General features: G+C 46.5%; 1 protein-coding gene across 3 annotated transcripts in view; it reads left to right on the forward strand.

Annotated features, from left to right (window-relative positions):
* Nucleotides 1–17146, forward strand: part of LOC127556503 (platelet glycoprotein VI-like) — a 73412-nt gene that overhangs the window by 13590 nt on the left and 42676 nt on the right. For 2 of the 3 annotated variants that reach the window (XM_051989700.1, XM_051989699.1), the window contains exon 5: nucleotides 623–916. The exons of the other annotated variant lie outside the window; for it this stretch is intronic. In XM_051989700.1, coding sequence (XP_051845660.1) covers nucleotides 623–916 — 294 coding nt within the window. The remainder of the gene's footprint in view (nucleotides 1–622; nucleotides 917–17146) is intronic. 3 annotated transcript variants of the gene reach the window in all.

Consider the following 17146-nt stretch of genomic DNA (forward strand, 5'->3'; position numbering starts at 1 on the left):
GGCTCCCAGCCCCCTGCCAGGGAGGTGACCGAGGCTCCTTTCCCAGAACTGACCCAAATTTGTCTGTCTGTCTCTGTCTCTCTCTCTGTCTCTGTCTCTCTCTGTGTCGGTCTGTCTCTCTCACTCTCTCTGTCTCTGTCTCTCTGTCTCTGTCTCTCTCTCTCTCTCTCTGTCTCTCTCTGTCTCTCTCTCTCTGTCTCTCTGTCTCTCTCTCTCTGTTTCTCTCTCTCTGTCTCTCTCTGTCTCTGTCTCTCTCTGTCTCTCTCTCTCTGTCTCTCTCTCTCTGTCTCTGTCTCTCTCTGTCTCTCTCTCTCTGTCTCTCTCTCTCTGTCTCTCTCTGTCTCTCTCTCTGTTTCTCTCTCTCTGTCTCTGTCTCTCTCTGTCTCTGTCTCTCTCTCTCTGTCTCTCTCTGTCTCTGTCTCTGTCTCTGTCTGTCCCTACTCACTTGTTTCCAAGATCATTCTTCTACCCAAAAAGCTGGGAGATTTCCTTTCTTCCTTCAGCCCCAGGCTGGGGTCTAGGTAGACAAAGGCCAACCCCACCCCCACCCCCTCAGCAACCAGATCTGCCCCCACCCTGAAAGAGAAGCCTTAGAGCCCTAACTTCCGCCTCTGTCCCCCAGGTAGATATCCTTCACCCTCCCTCTCAGCCTGGCCCAGCTCCACGGTGGCCCCAGGACAGGCCGTGATCCTCCAGTGCCATTCGCAGCTGCCCCAAGATCAGTGTGTCCTGTACAAGGACGGAGCACAGGTCACCCAGGCCCCGGCCCAGCCCCGTGCAAGGGGCTCTCAGGCCAGTTTCACCATCCCTGCTGTGAACTCCACCCACGGAGGGATGTACAGATGCTACAGCTTTCAGAGTCTCTACCCCCGTGAGTGGTCAGCCCCCAGTGACCCCCTGGAGCTCAGGGTCACAGGTGAGAGACCCCGGCCCTCCCCCTCCCTCCCAGCCCTGCCTGGTCCAGGGGAACAAGACTGCCTGCTCAGGCCCAGTCCCAGGGGCCCCCAGGGGCCAGGAGGGCAGGGGGGAGGCTCAGAGGGAGGCAGGGAGGGTCTGGGCAATGGGTCTTGCTCAGAGAAGGCCCCAGACTCTGGGACCTCTGCTCCCTCACCTCTAGACCCCTCCCCATTGGCTGCCAGTCCAGTTACCCACATACAGACAATATCTCCAGGTCCCAGGAAAGGGGCTGGATGATGGCAAAGTAGGCTGGGGGTGACTCGGTGGGGTAGAGTAATACCCACAAGCCACTCAACCTTTCTCCTCTTTGCGCCTGGAACCTCAAAGTATCCTCCCCTCCCCCACAGCCCTGGAGGCACCCAAGCTCTGACCCCCTCCCCACCCAGTGAGTAACAGGCATCCTCAGCACAGGGAGGGAGTCTCTGTTCCTCTCCTGCTCCTGCAGCCTAAGCTGGGTCCCTCCTGTCTCAGAGAGTGAGGAGGGATGGAGGCCTGGGACACAGGCAGGAGGAACTCCAAGCTGGGAAGGAGGAACATGGCTGCCAGGAAGGGGCTGGGGAGGTGGGAGCAGAGATGGAGGAGGCAGCCCCAAGCCTGCTTCCTTCTCTCTCTTCCCCATCAGTCCCCGGGGGCCTGCCCACCCCTCACCCACGCAGCCACAGCAGGAACTATGGGGAGGGGGCTCTGCTTCTGCCATCCCTGGCATGGCCAGGCTCACACAGAGAGGAAGTGGCTGAGGTGGGATCTGAACTCGGCTCTTCCTCCCCACAAGCTTCATGCTCTGCCCACTCCCCGAGCTGGTCCCAACATGGCAGAAGATGAAGAAGGAGGGGGAGGAGAGGAAGTGAGGGCGAGGGGAAGAGGGACCTGGGCCTGACTCGGGGGCCTGCAGAGGAAGCCCTGAGGGGGAGGAATAGGGGAAGAAAGCTGCCTCAGCCCCTCCTTCAGGTTTTTCCCTCAGGGCCCCACCCCCAGCCCCTTCCCCAGCCTCTCAGCCAGGGAGTGACCAGGACTCCCAGCCCAGGGACAGGGGCTGGGGCCGGGCCTGGGATGAGAGGAATCCTGGCCCCCGGAAGGGAGCTCGAGATCGGGGGGGCCGTGTCCCTCTCCCAGTGACTTCTCTCCCCTCCCAGGTCCTGCAGCCCAGGATTACACGCTGGGCAACGTCATCCGCCTCAGTCTGGCCGGGCTGGTGCTCGTCCTCCTGGGGGTCCTGCTGGCTGAAGCCTGGAACAGCTGCAGGGGATGCCCAGGGGGGGCTCCCGCATCTTCTGACAGAAGGGAAGGCGGGGCTGGGGGGCCCTGAAAGTGCGTATCCGAAAGACTCCCGGAGTCCTGCCCACACCCAGACAGAGGCATTTAGGGGGTCTACACCAATCTCATCATTGGGTGGCGAGTGTTCACACCATCCCCATCAAGGGTCCGGCAGGAGCCATCCACCTGAGCCTCCTCCCACACGCCTTTGGCCATCATGGCTCTGGGGGCCCTAGGCCCACCCTGACCAGCGGTAGGACCCCCTGCTTCCCTCCGGACGTCTCCCAAATCAGATTCCCCACGCCCGGGACAAGCCCGCCCTCCGCTGGCCCTGCCCACAAACGCTCTCCCTGCCCCCATCCCGAGCTCTCCTCTCGCCTCTGCCTGGAGTTGCAGACCCGGCTCCCTGACGTTCACAAGAAGGCATTTGCACCCCAGGGCTCCTGAGACCAGAGTCAACCTTCCTGTGGGATCTAAAGGCGCTGCCCTCGCTGCCACCTGGAGCTGCTTCATCACAGCCCGAGGCTCTTGTCTCAGATGCTCAATGTGCCCCTTGCCTGTGACCACCAGTGCCCCCAGAGGGCGCCCTTCCCCCAAAGGGCCAGTGGTCCTGATTCTCTCCTCAGAGGTCCAGATTTTGCTCCATGGCCCTGCCTGGGGGAGATGTGAGTGGAGTCAGTGGGGGGGAGGAAGGGGGGAGAGAAGAGACATCCCCTCTTCTGTTATCCAGCTGCTGGAGAAAGGCGCCATTCCAGCCCCTGCCAGGGAGAAGCTCCCAGGACAGGAGCTGCCCGTCTCCACTGGGTCCTGGGGGAATTTCCCCTTGGCTGAGACTCAGCTCTCCTTCTTCTGGCTGAGTTGAGCCACCTCCTTCTCAGGGGGAGAAAGACCTTTACCCGTTTACCTGCCCCCTGTGCTCCCATGGATCCCTTCTCTCCGTTCCGTGCTGCCGTTCACCTGCATAAATGGTTCTTTGCTACTGGCTGAGTGTATTCACTGTGGAATTGGCATTTGGAGGGAAGGGAGCCCAGCCCCCCATAGGCAGCTTGGGGCCCTCCTTCCCACTGAGGATGGAGACCGGGAGTGCTTGAAGCTAAAAGATGTTTCCTGTAGACTCCTGTTTTAAGCTGCTGCTTCTTCCCTCCCGGCAGGAGTCAAAGTCTCCCTTGGAAATGACAGGTGCCGAGAGGAGAAGACAAAGACATGTATTTTGGCCTCCTTATGAGCCATGTCTAGACGGACTTAGGGATGTGATCTTGGGCAAAAAGCAAGCAGCCTCCCTCCCCCGTCATCCCAGAGGTCATTCATCCAGCCTCACTAGGCCCTTTTCTCATCCACCACCATGGCTCCAGCCCTTGGTCCTTCTGCTACTGAGGCCATCTGTATCCCCTTTTATCTGTGGGGGAAGGGGGCTCCTGAGTCTCAAACCCTCTGGGAGGGGCCCACTCCTTCATAAGGGAAACTCCCAGAGAAGTAATCTCATTGTATTGGAGACCTTGGTCAGGGGCATAATCACCCCTCTCTGTTGAATTGAAGATTAGTCCTTGGAACTGCTCCTGACTCGGGGTCAGGGCAAACCCCAATATAAGCAGGGACCTGTCCGTCCATTGCTGTCGATTCCTAATCAGGAAAGTGCACTGAGTCAATTCTTCTCATTGTAAACCATCTGTGCTGAAATCTTTGCAAAAATATCCTCACAGGATTTTGCCCACTGAGCAAGCTGTTTTCTTACTGTAAATAAACCCATTTTTGCCACAAACCTCAAGTCTGTATTCATTAGGAACCATCCAAGGGGGACCCATTGCTGTTAACCCTCATCACTGATCAATTGGAACTGATTTGGATGCTTTCATTGCAGAAGAGACCCACTTCCATCAGAACTGGTCCTCATATGGTATAGTTTAAATGTACATTGATCTCCTGGTCCTGCTCATTTCACTTAGCATCAGTTCCTGTAAGCTTCTCCAGGCCTCTCTGGCATCATCCTGCTGGTCATTTCTTACAGAACAATAATATTCCATAATATTCATATACCACAATCTATTCCCCCATTCTCCAATGGATGGGCATCCACTCAGTTTCCAGTTTTTGGCCCCTACAAAAAGAGCTGCCACAAACATTTTGGCTCATACAGGTCCCTTTCCCTCCTTTAAGATCTCTTTGGGATATAAGCCCAGTAGCAACACTGATGGGTTAAAGATTATGCACAGTTTGATAACTTTTTGAGCATAATTCCAAATTGCTCTCCAGAATGGTTGGATCAGTTCACAACTCCACCAACTCCACCAACAATGTGTCAGTGTCCCAGTTTTCCCACATCCCTTCCAACATTTCTCATTATATTTTCCTGTCATCTTAGCAGATCTGAGAGGTGTGTTGTGGTATCTCAGAGTTGTCTCCGATCAATAATGATTTGAAATACCTTTTCGTGATCAAACTTTATGGGACATTTCTCAAAAAAGTTTGGGATTCACTCTCCAATAAATACACAAAAAATTCCTGGAGGAGTTGAGAGGTAAAAATAGTGGGAATAAACTTAAAGACACAATGATAGTGAAGAACACAGTGCTAAGACAACTTCTGTCTCTGTTGCAGTAGGAACTCAAATTCTCACTTATGCAGGAAGTTTCCTCATGAAAAAAATATATGTGTGTACATGATGAGGTGTCAGAAACGAGGGCTGAGAGATCCCCGAACAGCAATGGGATCCCCTTGGCTGATGTCTGGCTTTGTGAAAGAATTCACAAACTCCAGTAAATACAGGCATGAGGTTCGTGGCAAAGAATCGGTTTATTTACAACAAGAAAACAGTACACTAAGAGGTCACATAGTCAGTAATTGTCAGAAAGAAGCATGATTGGCCACATATGAATCCCAACCTATTTTTCCTAGTACAGCCAATTTTTATATTCCACAAGACACACTTCTTGCCTGCACTTCGATGCAGTCCTGGCTTCTCACTGAGGTTCCTGAGCAATGTGATCAGGTTTATCAAAAGTAATATGGGAGGCAACTAAGTAGTACATTGGAGACAGCAGACAAGAGAGACAGAGGATGAAGAAAGCAGGAGAAACCCAGAAATTTGCATCAACCCCCAACATCCAAACACAATTCCAGATGACTCATGGGAAATTAAGCTCTCCCTTTCCAGAGAAAGTGGATAGACTCAGAAAATCGGTCAAAAGAGATTTTCTTTTCAATATGGCAAATAGGGAGATTTATTTTACATGATTCTACATATTATAATGAGCTTTGTTTTTCCTACTTTCTCACTGGGTAGTGGATGGAAAGAAAGGAGGAGAAAAAATTGAAGCTGGAAACGAAATAAAATTGAATTTGAAAATAAGATTTGAAACCTGGGGGGGGGGGGTGGAAACATAAAGAATGACTTGGTCAAACCTGGACTAAAGGAATGCCATTTTAGAAACTGTAGAGAGTGCTTTGGAGAGAGGATGATGCACCTGCAGTTATCCAGGGGAGAGGTGATGAGGACATGAACTAACTATGAATTGTAACTGGGTGGATGATAGGATGGGGATGGGTGAGAGAGATGTAATGGAATGAGAACTGGAAAAAATAAGTAAATGATGGACAGAAGGCGTCGGGGGAGAAACACCCTGAGATGCTGACTCTAGGTGCCTGGGGTGCCTTCCAAAGAAATAAGAAACATTATTGTGACATGAGAGAGTAAATCTATTTTGTCCAAGATGACTTGGAGATAGTCACAAACATGCAAACAGAACTGTCAAACTGGCAGGTAGTGGTGGGGTTCTAGGGCTCAGCAAAGAGATTGAAGTTGGTGACATAGACCTGGGAGTCATGTGCATGGAGAAGCTAAATGAACACTTAGTGAAATCACTGAGAGTTTAAAGAGAGAAAAGATGGCAAGACAGACAATCTTCGGCAGCAAAAGTTCAAGAGTGTGATATGGAAGCTTATCCTGCAAAAATGACCTAGGAAGAATATGGAGGTGGCCGGGAGGAGAGCCAAGAGGCAACAGAATAATAGAAACCCAGAGAGGAGAGACCAACTGGGAGGAGGCATTAGTCAATAGCATTCAGGGCAGGAGAAAGAATTCAAAAGGATGAGGACCAAGAAAAGAGATTCCACTGAGAAAAAAAGAGATAACTGACAACTTGGGAGAAAACAGTTTCAATGGAGTGAGGATGTCAGGAGCCAGAGAGAAAGGAGAGGAGAAATGAGTGAAAAATAGAGAAAGTCATAAACAAAAATGGTCTTATCCAGGAGATTGCCTATAAAAAAAAAAAAAAGGACAGCTGAAGGGAACAGCAGAGTCAGGGCAGATTTAAATTTTTCAGAATTGAATGTGGAGGGTGTGTTTGTAGGCAGCTAGCAAGCAACCAAGAGATATAGAGGAATTAATTCCTGGAAAGAGGGAACGACTAGGGAGAAATTGCCCAGAGAAGATGGAAGGGGGTCTGATCCTAGACATATGCAGGGCATTGGTTTTGACAAGGGAAAAGTCTATTCCTTCCTGGGACACCTTAGTAAAGGAAAAGAGTAATCACTAGTTTCTAGTGAGGAGACTGTTGGAAGCTGTTGTCAGGAGGGAACTCAGGAGGCAGCTTTTGTGACGCCTGTACAAGAGAAGAATCGCCTACTCTCAGTCCTCTGAGCATCCCTTCTCCGTTCAGAAGACAAAGCAGAGGAGAACAGAGTGGAGTTCTCCTTTTGGCTTGGGGAGTGAGGGAGAAAAAGGAAACGCTTACCTATGGGCCATCTCCTTCTCTAGGAAGCTGTCCATGGTTGGCATGGGGGAAGTCTGTACCTGTGAGCCATTCCTTCCTGTCAGGAGCTGTCCATGGTTGCCATGGGCGAAGTTTGTACCTGTGAGCCATTTCTTCCTCTCAGGAGCTGTCCATGGTAGCCATGGGGGAAATCATTGCCTGTGAGTCATTTCTTCCTCTCAGGAGCTGTCCATGGTTGGCATGGGGGAAGTCTATACCTGTGAGCCATTTTTCCTCTCAGGAGCTGTCCAGGATTTCCTTAAGGTGGGCGTTTGTTCCTGAGAGTAGGATGTTCTTTCCTGTCATTTTCTGAGCCCAAATAGGACCTAGTAGATTCTGCTCCATCAATCTAAGAAATACCCCCTTTTAAAAAGCTACTAAAATAAAACTAGTTGCTTAATGGATCCTACAGACCTTAAGTTACATTTCTAACCTAAGCCTTCCCATGTTCGTTCTCTAGCAGGATGTGGCTTCCTCCCAGAGCAAAATTGTAAAGTTGGACCTCTGGATACACTGCAATGTTATATCTTAGCCTGTGGAGTGGCGAAGCACGAATAGTCAGGACATCAAGAAGTAGTTATTATGTACCTACTGTATGCCCCACACTGTACTAATTGTTTGGGATGCAAAGAAAAGCAATAAACTGATGTCTCCTCCCCAGGGAGGTGATAGTGTAATGGGAAAGACAATATGCAAATAGTTATATACATACCGGATATAGACAGGATTGATTTGGAGCAAACTTCAGGGAAGGCATTAACATTAAAGAAGGTTAAGGAACGTTTCCTGCAGAAGGTGGGGCTTGAGCTGGGACTGGAAGGCAGCAGCAAAGGCCTTTTGTTATTGAAAAAATGCCTTTTCTTCCTAGTTAATTCCAAGAATATGTCTCTCTCTTCGAGACTGAATCCTCTATGAAACATTTTGCATTTAGACCCTAATTCCAGAAATCCCTTATGTAATTAAGAAGATCATTATTGATCGTTAATCAAGTAATAAGAATTCACCTAGGTGGTGCAGTGGATAGAACAGTAGCCCTGAAGTCAGAAGGACCTGAGTTCAAGTCCGGCCTCAGACATTTATTTCCTAGCTGTGTAACCCTGAGAAAGTCACTTAACCCCAATTACCTCAGGGGAAAAAAAAGACAAAAATAATTCACCATTAGCTTGCATTCAGTTAATTCGTAGAAAACAGTTAAATTTTTATTTTTCTTTTCATACATTTCACGTTTCCCTGAATTTTCTTGCAAAAGAAGCTCACTAACTTGCAAGTCAAATGGAATTCTCTTAATGATTCACCCTTTGTGTGACTCTATCTACCCTGCTGAGGAACAGGTGGTTCAGTGGATAGAGCCTCAGAACTGGAGTCAGGAAGACTTGAGTTAGAATCCAACCTCAGAAACTTCCAGAACTTGTCTCCTTCCAGAAGGCAAATCACTTCATCCCTAAGGCTGCCTCAGTCGAATAGCACCTTCCTCCCAGGGGGGCTTTGAGGATAAAGTGAGATAATGCTTCTATAGGGCCTGGCACAGAGTAGGCTCAGTCAATTCTGGTTTCCCTGTGCCCTCCTCCCAAGCACCAGCAGCTAAATATTTTGAATATCAGAAGAAGGCATATCGACCTTCATCCTTAACTACTGATGTGGTAAATTAATAAGTATGCAGAAATATTCAATAGATTGTATTACAGAAAGCACGTGCAAACACTTGCATCTCTCGTCTAAAGCCCTTAGCTGACTGAATAGATGGATTCGTTGATTTTGGCATGACAGTATCACCCCTCCCTTTTTAATCCTCTTATTTTCTTATAAGGAGTTAGATAATTATCAAGATGACATGTGCTTTATGGGATTACCTGCCATCGAGGGGAGGGGGTGGAGGGAAGAGGGGGGGAAATTGAAACAGAAATTGTTGCAAGGATCAAAGTTGAAACATTACCCATCCACATGCTTTGTATATAAAAAGCGACAATAAAAAATTAAGATGGCATGTGTAATGAATATGAGAATAAATTTGATTTCTCAGAGCTGCCTATTCTGGCCTGGGAGGCAGTCCTACAACGCAGCTTGAAACAATCAAGTAATTCTTGAGAACATCCTCCCGGCTTTGTGAGGTGAAGTGACTCACAGATTGTAGAATTTGTTCCCATCACAGAACTCTAGTCTTATCCCCGACAGAATAACTTATGTTTACACAATATTAATAACTAAGTAGGTTTTTTTTCAAGTTTATGACTTTCAACAAAACTGGGACACTCTTATTCTTTGTCATTTTTGGCTGTATCTGTGTCTATGTTTCTCTGCAGAATGTTTGTGTCATGTTTGTTCTGTGAGCTAGATTTTGTTACCCAGAAAGATTTAAAATGCAACCAGAAAAAAAAGCATATATTACTGTAGTTAAAATGTTGAGAAAATTTCTGTAAAAGCTTTCGACTGGGGAGTCAGGGCAAACCCCAATATAACCAGGGCCCTGTCCATCCATTGCTGTCGATTCCTAATCAGGAAAGTGCACTGAGAAATCAGTTCTTCTCATTGTAAACCCATCTGTGCTAAAATCTTTGCAAAAATATCCTAACAGGATTTTGCCCACTGAGCAAGCTGTTTTCTTATGATAAATAAACCCATTTTTGCCACAGACCTCAAGTCTGTATTCATTGGGAACCATCCAAGGGGGGGACTCATTGCTGTTAGGGGATCTCTCAACCTTCATCACTGATCAATTGGAGCTGATTTGAATGCTCTCATTGCAGAAGATGGCCACTTCCATCAGAACTGCTCCTCATATAGTATAGTTTAAATGTACATTGATCTCCTGGTCCTGCTCATTTCACTTAGCATCAGTTCCTGTAAGCTTCTCCAGGCCTCTCTGGCATCATCCTGCTGGTCATTTCTTACAGAACAATAATATTCCATAATATTCATATACCACAATCTATTCACCCATTCTCCAATAGATGGGCATCCACTCAGTTTCCAGTTTCTGGCCCCTACAAAAAGAGCTGCCACAAACATTTTGGTTCATACAGGTCCCTTTCCCTCCTTTAAGATCTCTTTGGGATATAAGCCCAGTAGTAACACTGATGGGTTAAAGATTATGCACAGTTTGATAACTTTTTGAGCATAATTCCAAATTGCTCTCCAGAATGGTTGGATCAGTTCACAACTCCACCAACTCCACCAACAATGTGTCAGTGTCCCAGTTTTCCCACATCCCTTCCAACATTTCTCATTATATTTTCCTGTCATCTTAGCAGATCTGAGAGGTGTGTTGTGGTATCTCAGAGTTGTCTCTGATCAATAATGATTTGAAATACCTTTTCATGATCAAACTTTATGGGACATTTCTCAAAATAGTTTGGGATTCACTCTCCAACAAATACACAAAAAATTCCTGGAGGAGTTGAGAGGTAAAAGTAGTGGGAATAAACTTAAAGACACAATGATAGTGAAGAACACAGTGCTAAGACAACTTCTGTCTCTGTTGCAGCAGGAACTCAAATTCTCACTTATGCAGGAAGTTTCCTCATGGAAAAAAATATATGTGTGTACATGATAAGGTGTCAGAAACGAGGGTTGAGAGATCCCCGAACAGCAATGGGATCCCCTTGGCTGATGTCTGGCTTTGTGAAAGAATTCACAAACCCCAATAAATACATTCATGAGGTTTGTGCAAAGAATGGGTTTATTTACAATAAGAAAACAGTACACGAAGAGGTCACATAGTAATTGTAGGAAAGAAGCATGATTGGCCACGTATGAATCCCAACCCATTTTTCTTAGTACAGCCAATTTTTATATTCCACAAGACACACTTCTTGCCTGCACTTCAATTCAGTCCTGGCTTCTCACTGAGGTTCCTGAGCAATGTGATCAGGTTTATCAAAAGTAATATGGGAGGCAACTAAGTAGTACATTGGAGAGAGCAGACAAAAGAGACAGAGGATGAAGAAAGCAGGAGAAACCCAGAAATTTGCATCAACCCCCAACATCCAAACACAATTCCAGATGACTCATGGGGAATTAAGCTCTCCCTTTCCAGAGAAAGTGGATAGACTCAGAAAATAGTCAAAAGAGATTTTCTTTTCAATATGGCAAATAGGGAGGTTAATTTTACATGATTCTGCAATTATAATGAGCTTTGTTTTTCTTACTTTCCCACTGGGTAGTGGATGGAAAGAAAGGAGGGGAAAAATTTGAAGCTGGAAACAAAATAGAATTGAATTTGAAAATAAAATTCTGAGCCTGGGTGGGGGGGGGGGGAACATGAAGAATGACTTAGTCAGACTTGGGCTAAAGGAATGCCATTTCAGAAACTGTAGAGAGTGGTTTGGAGAGACGATGATGCACCTGCAGTTATCCAGGGGAGAGGTGATGAGGACATGAACTAACTATGAATTGTAACTGGGTGGATGATAGGATGGGGATGGGTGAAAGAAATGTAATGGAATGAGAACTGGAAAAAATAAGTGAATGATTGACAGAAGGGGTCGGGGGGAGAAACACCCTGAGATGCTGACTCTAGGTGCCTGGGGTGCCTTCCAGAGAAGTAAGAAACATTATTGTGACATGAGAGAGTAAATCTATTTTGTCCAAGATGACTTGGAGATAGTCACAAACATGCAAACGGAACTGTCAAACTGGCAGGTAGTGGTGGGGTTCTAGGGCTCAGCAAAGAGATTGAAGTTGGTGACATAGACCTGGGAGTCATGTGTATGGAGAAGCTAAATGAACACTTAGTGAGATCACTGAGAGTTTAAAGAGAGAAAAGAAGGCACCACAGACAATCTTCAGCAGCAAACAGTTCAAGAGTGTGATATGGAAGCGTATCCTGCAACAATGACAGGAAGAATATGGAGGTGGCCGGGAGGAGGGCCAAGTGACAACAGAATCACAGAAACCCAGAGAGGAGAGACCTCCTGGGAGAAGGGATTGGTCAATAGCATTGAGGGCAGGAGAAAGAATTCAAAAGGATGAGGACAAAGAAAAGAGATTCCACTGAGAAGAAAAGAGATAACTGACAACTTGGGAGAAAACACTTTCAATGGAGTGAGGATGTCAGGAGCCAGAGAAAAAAGGAGAGGGGAAATGAGTGGAAAATAGAGAAAGTCATAAACAAAAATGGTCTTATCCAGGAGATTGCCTATAAACAAAGGACACCTAAAGGGAACAGCAGAGTCAGGGCCGATTTAGATTTGTTTTTCAGACCTGAATGTGGAGGGCATATTTGTAGGCAGCTAGGAAGGAACCAGGAGATAGGAGGAATTAATTCCTGGAGGGAGGGAATGACTAAGGAGAAATTGCCCAGAGAAGATGGAAGGGGGTCTGATCCAAGACACATGCAGGGCATTAGTCTTTTTTTTTAACTTTTTATTGACAAGAACCCATGCCAGGGTAATTTTTTACAGCATTATCCCTTGCATTCATTTCTGTTCCAATTTTTCCCCTCCCTCCCTCTACCCCCTCCCCCAGATGGCAAGCAGTCCTTTATATGTTAAATAGGTTATAGTATATCCTAGATACACTATATGTGTGCAGAACCGAACAGTTCTCTTGTTGCACAGGGAGAATTGGATTTAGAAGGTATAAATAACCCGAGAAGAAAAACAGAAATGCAAGCAGTTTATAATCATTTCCCAGTGTTCTTTCTTTGAGTGTAGCTGCTTCTGTCCATGCTTGATCAATTGAAACTGAATTAGCTCTCTTTATAGAAGAGATCCACTTACATCAGAATATATCCTCAAACAGTATCATTGTTGAGGTATATAATGATCTCCTGGTTCTACATTTCACTTAGCATCAGTTCCTGTAAGTCTCTCCAGGCCTCTCTGTATTCATTCTGCTGGTTGTTCCTTACAGAACAATAATATTCCATAACATTCATAACAAAAAACACAATTTACTTAACCATTCTCCAATTGATGGGCATCCATTCATTTTCTTCTAGCCACTACAAACAGGGGGCCACAAACATTTTCGCACATACAGGTCCCTTTCCCTTCTTTAGTATCTCTTTGGGGCATAAGCCCAGTAGTAGCACTGCTGGATCAAAGGGGATGCACAGTTTGATAACTTTTTGGGCATAATTCCAGATTGTTCTCCAGAATGGTTGGGTTCGTTCACAGTTCCACCAACAATGCATCAGTGTCCCAGTTTTCCCGCATCCCCTCCAATATTCATCATTATTTTTTCCTGTCATCTTAGCCAATCTGACAGGTGTGTAGTGGTATCTCAGAGTTGCTTAATTTGCATTTCTCTGATCAATAGTGATTTGGAACACTCTTTCATATGAGTGGTAATAGTTTCAATTTCATCCTCTGAAAATTGTCTGTTCATATCCTTTGACCATTTATCAATTGGAGAATGGCTTGATTTCTTATAAATTAGAGTCAGTTCTCTATATATTTTGGAAATGAGGCCTTTATCAGAACCTTTAACTGTGAAGATGGTTTCCCAGTTTGTCGTTTCCCTTCTAATCTTGTTTGCATGAGTTTTGTTTGTACAAAGGCTTTTTAATTTGATGTAATCAAAATTTTCTATTTTGTGATCAGTAATGGTCTCTAGTTCATCTTTGGTCACAAATTTCTTTCTCCTCCACAAGTCTGAGAGATAAACTATCCTATGTTCCTCTAATTTATTTATAATCTTGTTCTTTATGCCTAGGTCATGGACCTGATAACTTTTTGAGCATAGTTCCAAACTGCTCTCCAGAATGGCTGGATGTGTTCACAATTCCACCCACAATGTATCAGTGTCCCTGTTTTCCCACATCCCCTCCAACATTCCGCATTGTTTTTCCCTATCATTCTAGCCAGTCTGACAAGTGTGTAGTGGTATCTCAGAGCTATCTTAATTTGCATTTCTCTGATTAATAATGACTTGGAACATCTTTTCATTTGGCTAGAAAATTGGCATTTTAATTTCTTCGTCTGAGAATTGTCTGTTCATATCCTTTGACCATTTATCAATTGGAGAATGGCTTGATTTCTTATAAATTAGAGTCAATTCTCTATATATCTTGGAAATGAGGCCTTTATCAGAACCTTTGACTGTAAAAATGTTTTCCCAATTTATTGTTTCCCTTCTAATTTTGTCTGCATTTGTTTTGTTTGTACAAAAACTTTTCAATTTGATATAATCAAAGTTTTCTATTTTGTGGTCAATAGTGATCTCTAGTTCTTCTTCTAGTTCATAAATTCCTCCCTCTTTCACAGGTCTGCGAGATAAACTATCCTATGCTCTTCTAATTTATTTATAATCTCATTCTCTATGCCTAGGTCATGAACCCATTTTGACCTTATCATGGTGTACGGTGGTAAGAGTGGGTCAATGCCTAGTTTCTGCCATGCTAATTTCCAATTTTCCCAGCAATTTTTGTCAAATACTGCATTCTTATCCCCAAAACTGGTGTCTTTGGGTTTGTCAAACACTAGATCGTTAAAGTTATTGGCTGTTTTGTCCTTTAAACCTACCTATTCCATTGATCAACTAGTCTATTTCTTAGCCAATACAGATGGTTTTAGTAATTGCTGCTTTATAATATAATTTTAGATCTGGCACAGCTAGGCCACCTTCATTTGATTTTTTTTTTCATTAATTCCCTTGAAATTCTTGACCTTTTGTTTTTCCATATGAACTTTGTTGTTATTTTTTCTAGTTCATCAAAATAGTTTTTTGGGAGTCTGATTGGTATAGCGCTAAATAAATAGATTAATTTAGGTAATATTGTCATCTTTATTATATTTGCTCGCCCAATCCAAGAGCATTTAATATTTTTCCAGTTGGTTAGATCAGACTTAACTTGTGTGGAAAGTGTTTTGTAGTTTTGCTCATAAAGTTTCTGATTTTCCCTTGGCAGATAGATTCCTAAATATTTTATGCAATCAGTAGTTACTTTCAATGGAATTTCTCTTTGTAACTCTAGGGGGCATTAGTCTTGATGAGGGAAAAGTCCATTCCTTCCTGGACTCCTTAATGAAGGAAAAGAGTAATCACTTACTGGTTTCCAGTGAGGAGACTGTTGGAGGCTGTTGGCAGGAGGGAACTCAGGAGGCAGCTTTTGTGACGCCTGTACAAGAGAAGAATCGCCTACTCTCAGCCCTCTGAGCATCCCTTCTCCGTTCAGAAGACAAAGCAGAGGAGAACAGAGTGGAGTTCTCCTTTTGGCTTGGGGAACAAGGGAGAAAAGGGAAGCCTTTACATGTGGGTCATCTTCCTCTAGGAAGCTGTCCATGGTTGCCATGGGGGGAGTCGTACCTGTGAGCCATTTGTTCCTCTGAAAGCCAAATCATATTTGCTTTTCACTGGAAAGATAAAATCATATTTACTTTTCCCTGGGAAGTGCCAATACACCTGGACTGCCCGGACACAGGGATTCACTGAGTCACCGACTTATTTCTCACAGATATTCAAGCAGGACTTGTCCCCGTGAGATTTTAAGGACTCTGTTCTCCTCCAGTTTTTTGATGCTCTCCTCCTTTGTTCCCCCTCCCAAGACCTTTCTGTTCCGTGTATCTCCTTGGGGGTTTACAAGCAAGAAGCCCTGTTCTCCCTCTGTAAAGTTCCTAGGACGTCACCTCTCTGCCTCCGGCCTTTGCCTAGACTTAAAGCTCTCCCTCGGTTCCCTGTACCCCCCACCTATCGTCAGCTCTGTCTGTGGGGCTGGATCCCTGACTTTTCGGGTATTGGCCTCCCCCTTTATGAACTCCTACAAGCTTCTGTATCTGAGCCCCTGGCTCTTTCCACAGAAGCTCAAAAGCATGGAACTGTTTGTCCTTGGGGCGGGGCCCCTCACTGAGGCAGAGTGGAAGGAGATTTTCTCCTTTAAGGATTTCCAGGGTTTCGGGGTCCCCTCTTCCGTTTGCTGATTGATCCTTCGCACCAGGTGAGTTTAAACATAAAAGACATTAAACAGAATCTCCGACGTGTGGGAGTCCTGGGGGACTTTTAAGAATAACTCCGTAGAGCCCGTGGCACCTCCCAGGTCTGTCCCAGCTCTAAGCTCCCACGGAGCCGCCTCCTGCCTCCTTCGGGGCCTTGGGAACAAGTTGTGCTCACTCTCCCATTCTGCCATGGAAAGTTGGCTTCTTCTCTGCCAGGGATCCCCCTCCAGCACCAGTGGTTACCCTCAACCGGGCTTAGGCCGCTGCCAGAAAGGTTTTGCCAGATGTGGCCATGAGGGGGCGAAAGGGACCCAGCAAAGGGAGGCCAGGTGTTTGGGGGCTGGGGGGCTCCCAGGGAGAGGCCTGAACTGCCGTCCAAGGCACTGCCTGAGACACGCAGGGAGAAGCACTGACTCCTTAGATGGACCTTTGCTTCTTGAGTGGGGCTTTGGGCCTTCTCCACTTCCTTGCATTGACAAGATTCTCCTGGGCCCAGATCCTGTGGTCAGTCAGATGGCCAGGTTACCATGGCAACCTCTGAGCTCGTTTTTCCTCCATAAAAGAACCTACTTGTCCCCCCTTCTCCGAGGCCTCATCAGAAGCGCCCCCATTGTGTAGGGCACAAACCCTCCAGGCCCCTCGCCTGCCTTAGGCATCCTTGCCCTTCTTAATGGCCGCTTCCTCTAAGGAACTTAACCTCTGTCTTCCTCCCTGTTAATGGCTAAAAGTCCCTTTGGGAGATGAGTCTCCTCCCAGCAGTGTCCCAAAATTTTTGCCTCTGGCTTTGAAAAAGGGCTAAGGCTCCAATAGTTTTGAGGCACCTTGCAAACCTCGCCCTGAGCCCCAATAAGTTTGGGGTCCAATCGCACAGCCCAGCAGCCACAGGGGGCGCCGCAGCTTCCTGGAGCCACAGGTAACAATTGTCTGACTTGTGAACCCCAAGGGTAGATGGGGAGCCCTCACAGTGGAGGAGCAGCTTCTCCCTGAGCGCCCCATACACCCCAAAAGGAGGCATCGTGTCCTGGAACCTGACCCTCCATTCTGGGGCCAGCGGGGAGTCCCAGGCCTCCCATCCCCAGAAGGCAGAGGCCCAGGCGGCCCGAGGATGGGCTGGAGCCAATAAGGTTCTTGGGGAAAATTCAGATCAGATGCTCCGAGGCCCTAAGGCAGCAGCTCCCCCAACAGCCTGTTATTTGGAGGTTTTACTTTAACCCCTTAGTGACCAGCACCCGGGAAGCCTCTGCTGGGCTGGGGATTGAGCCCAGTCTCAGAGAGCCAGGGCTGGGGCAGGGTCTGGTCCCCAGGGTCAGATTC

This window comes from Antechinus flavipes, chromosome 3 (assembly GCF_016432865.1).
Source record: "Antechinus flavipes isolate AdamAnt ecotype Samford, QLD, Australia chromosome 3, AdamAnt_v2, whole genome shotgun sequence".
Taxonomy (NCBI): Eukaryota; Metazoa; Chordata; class Mammalia; order Dasyuromorphia; family Dasyuridae; genus Antechinus; species Antechinus flavipes.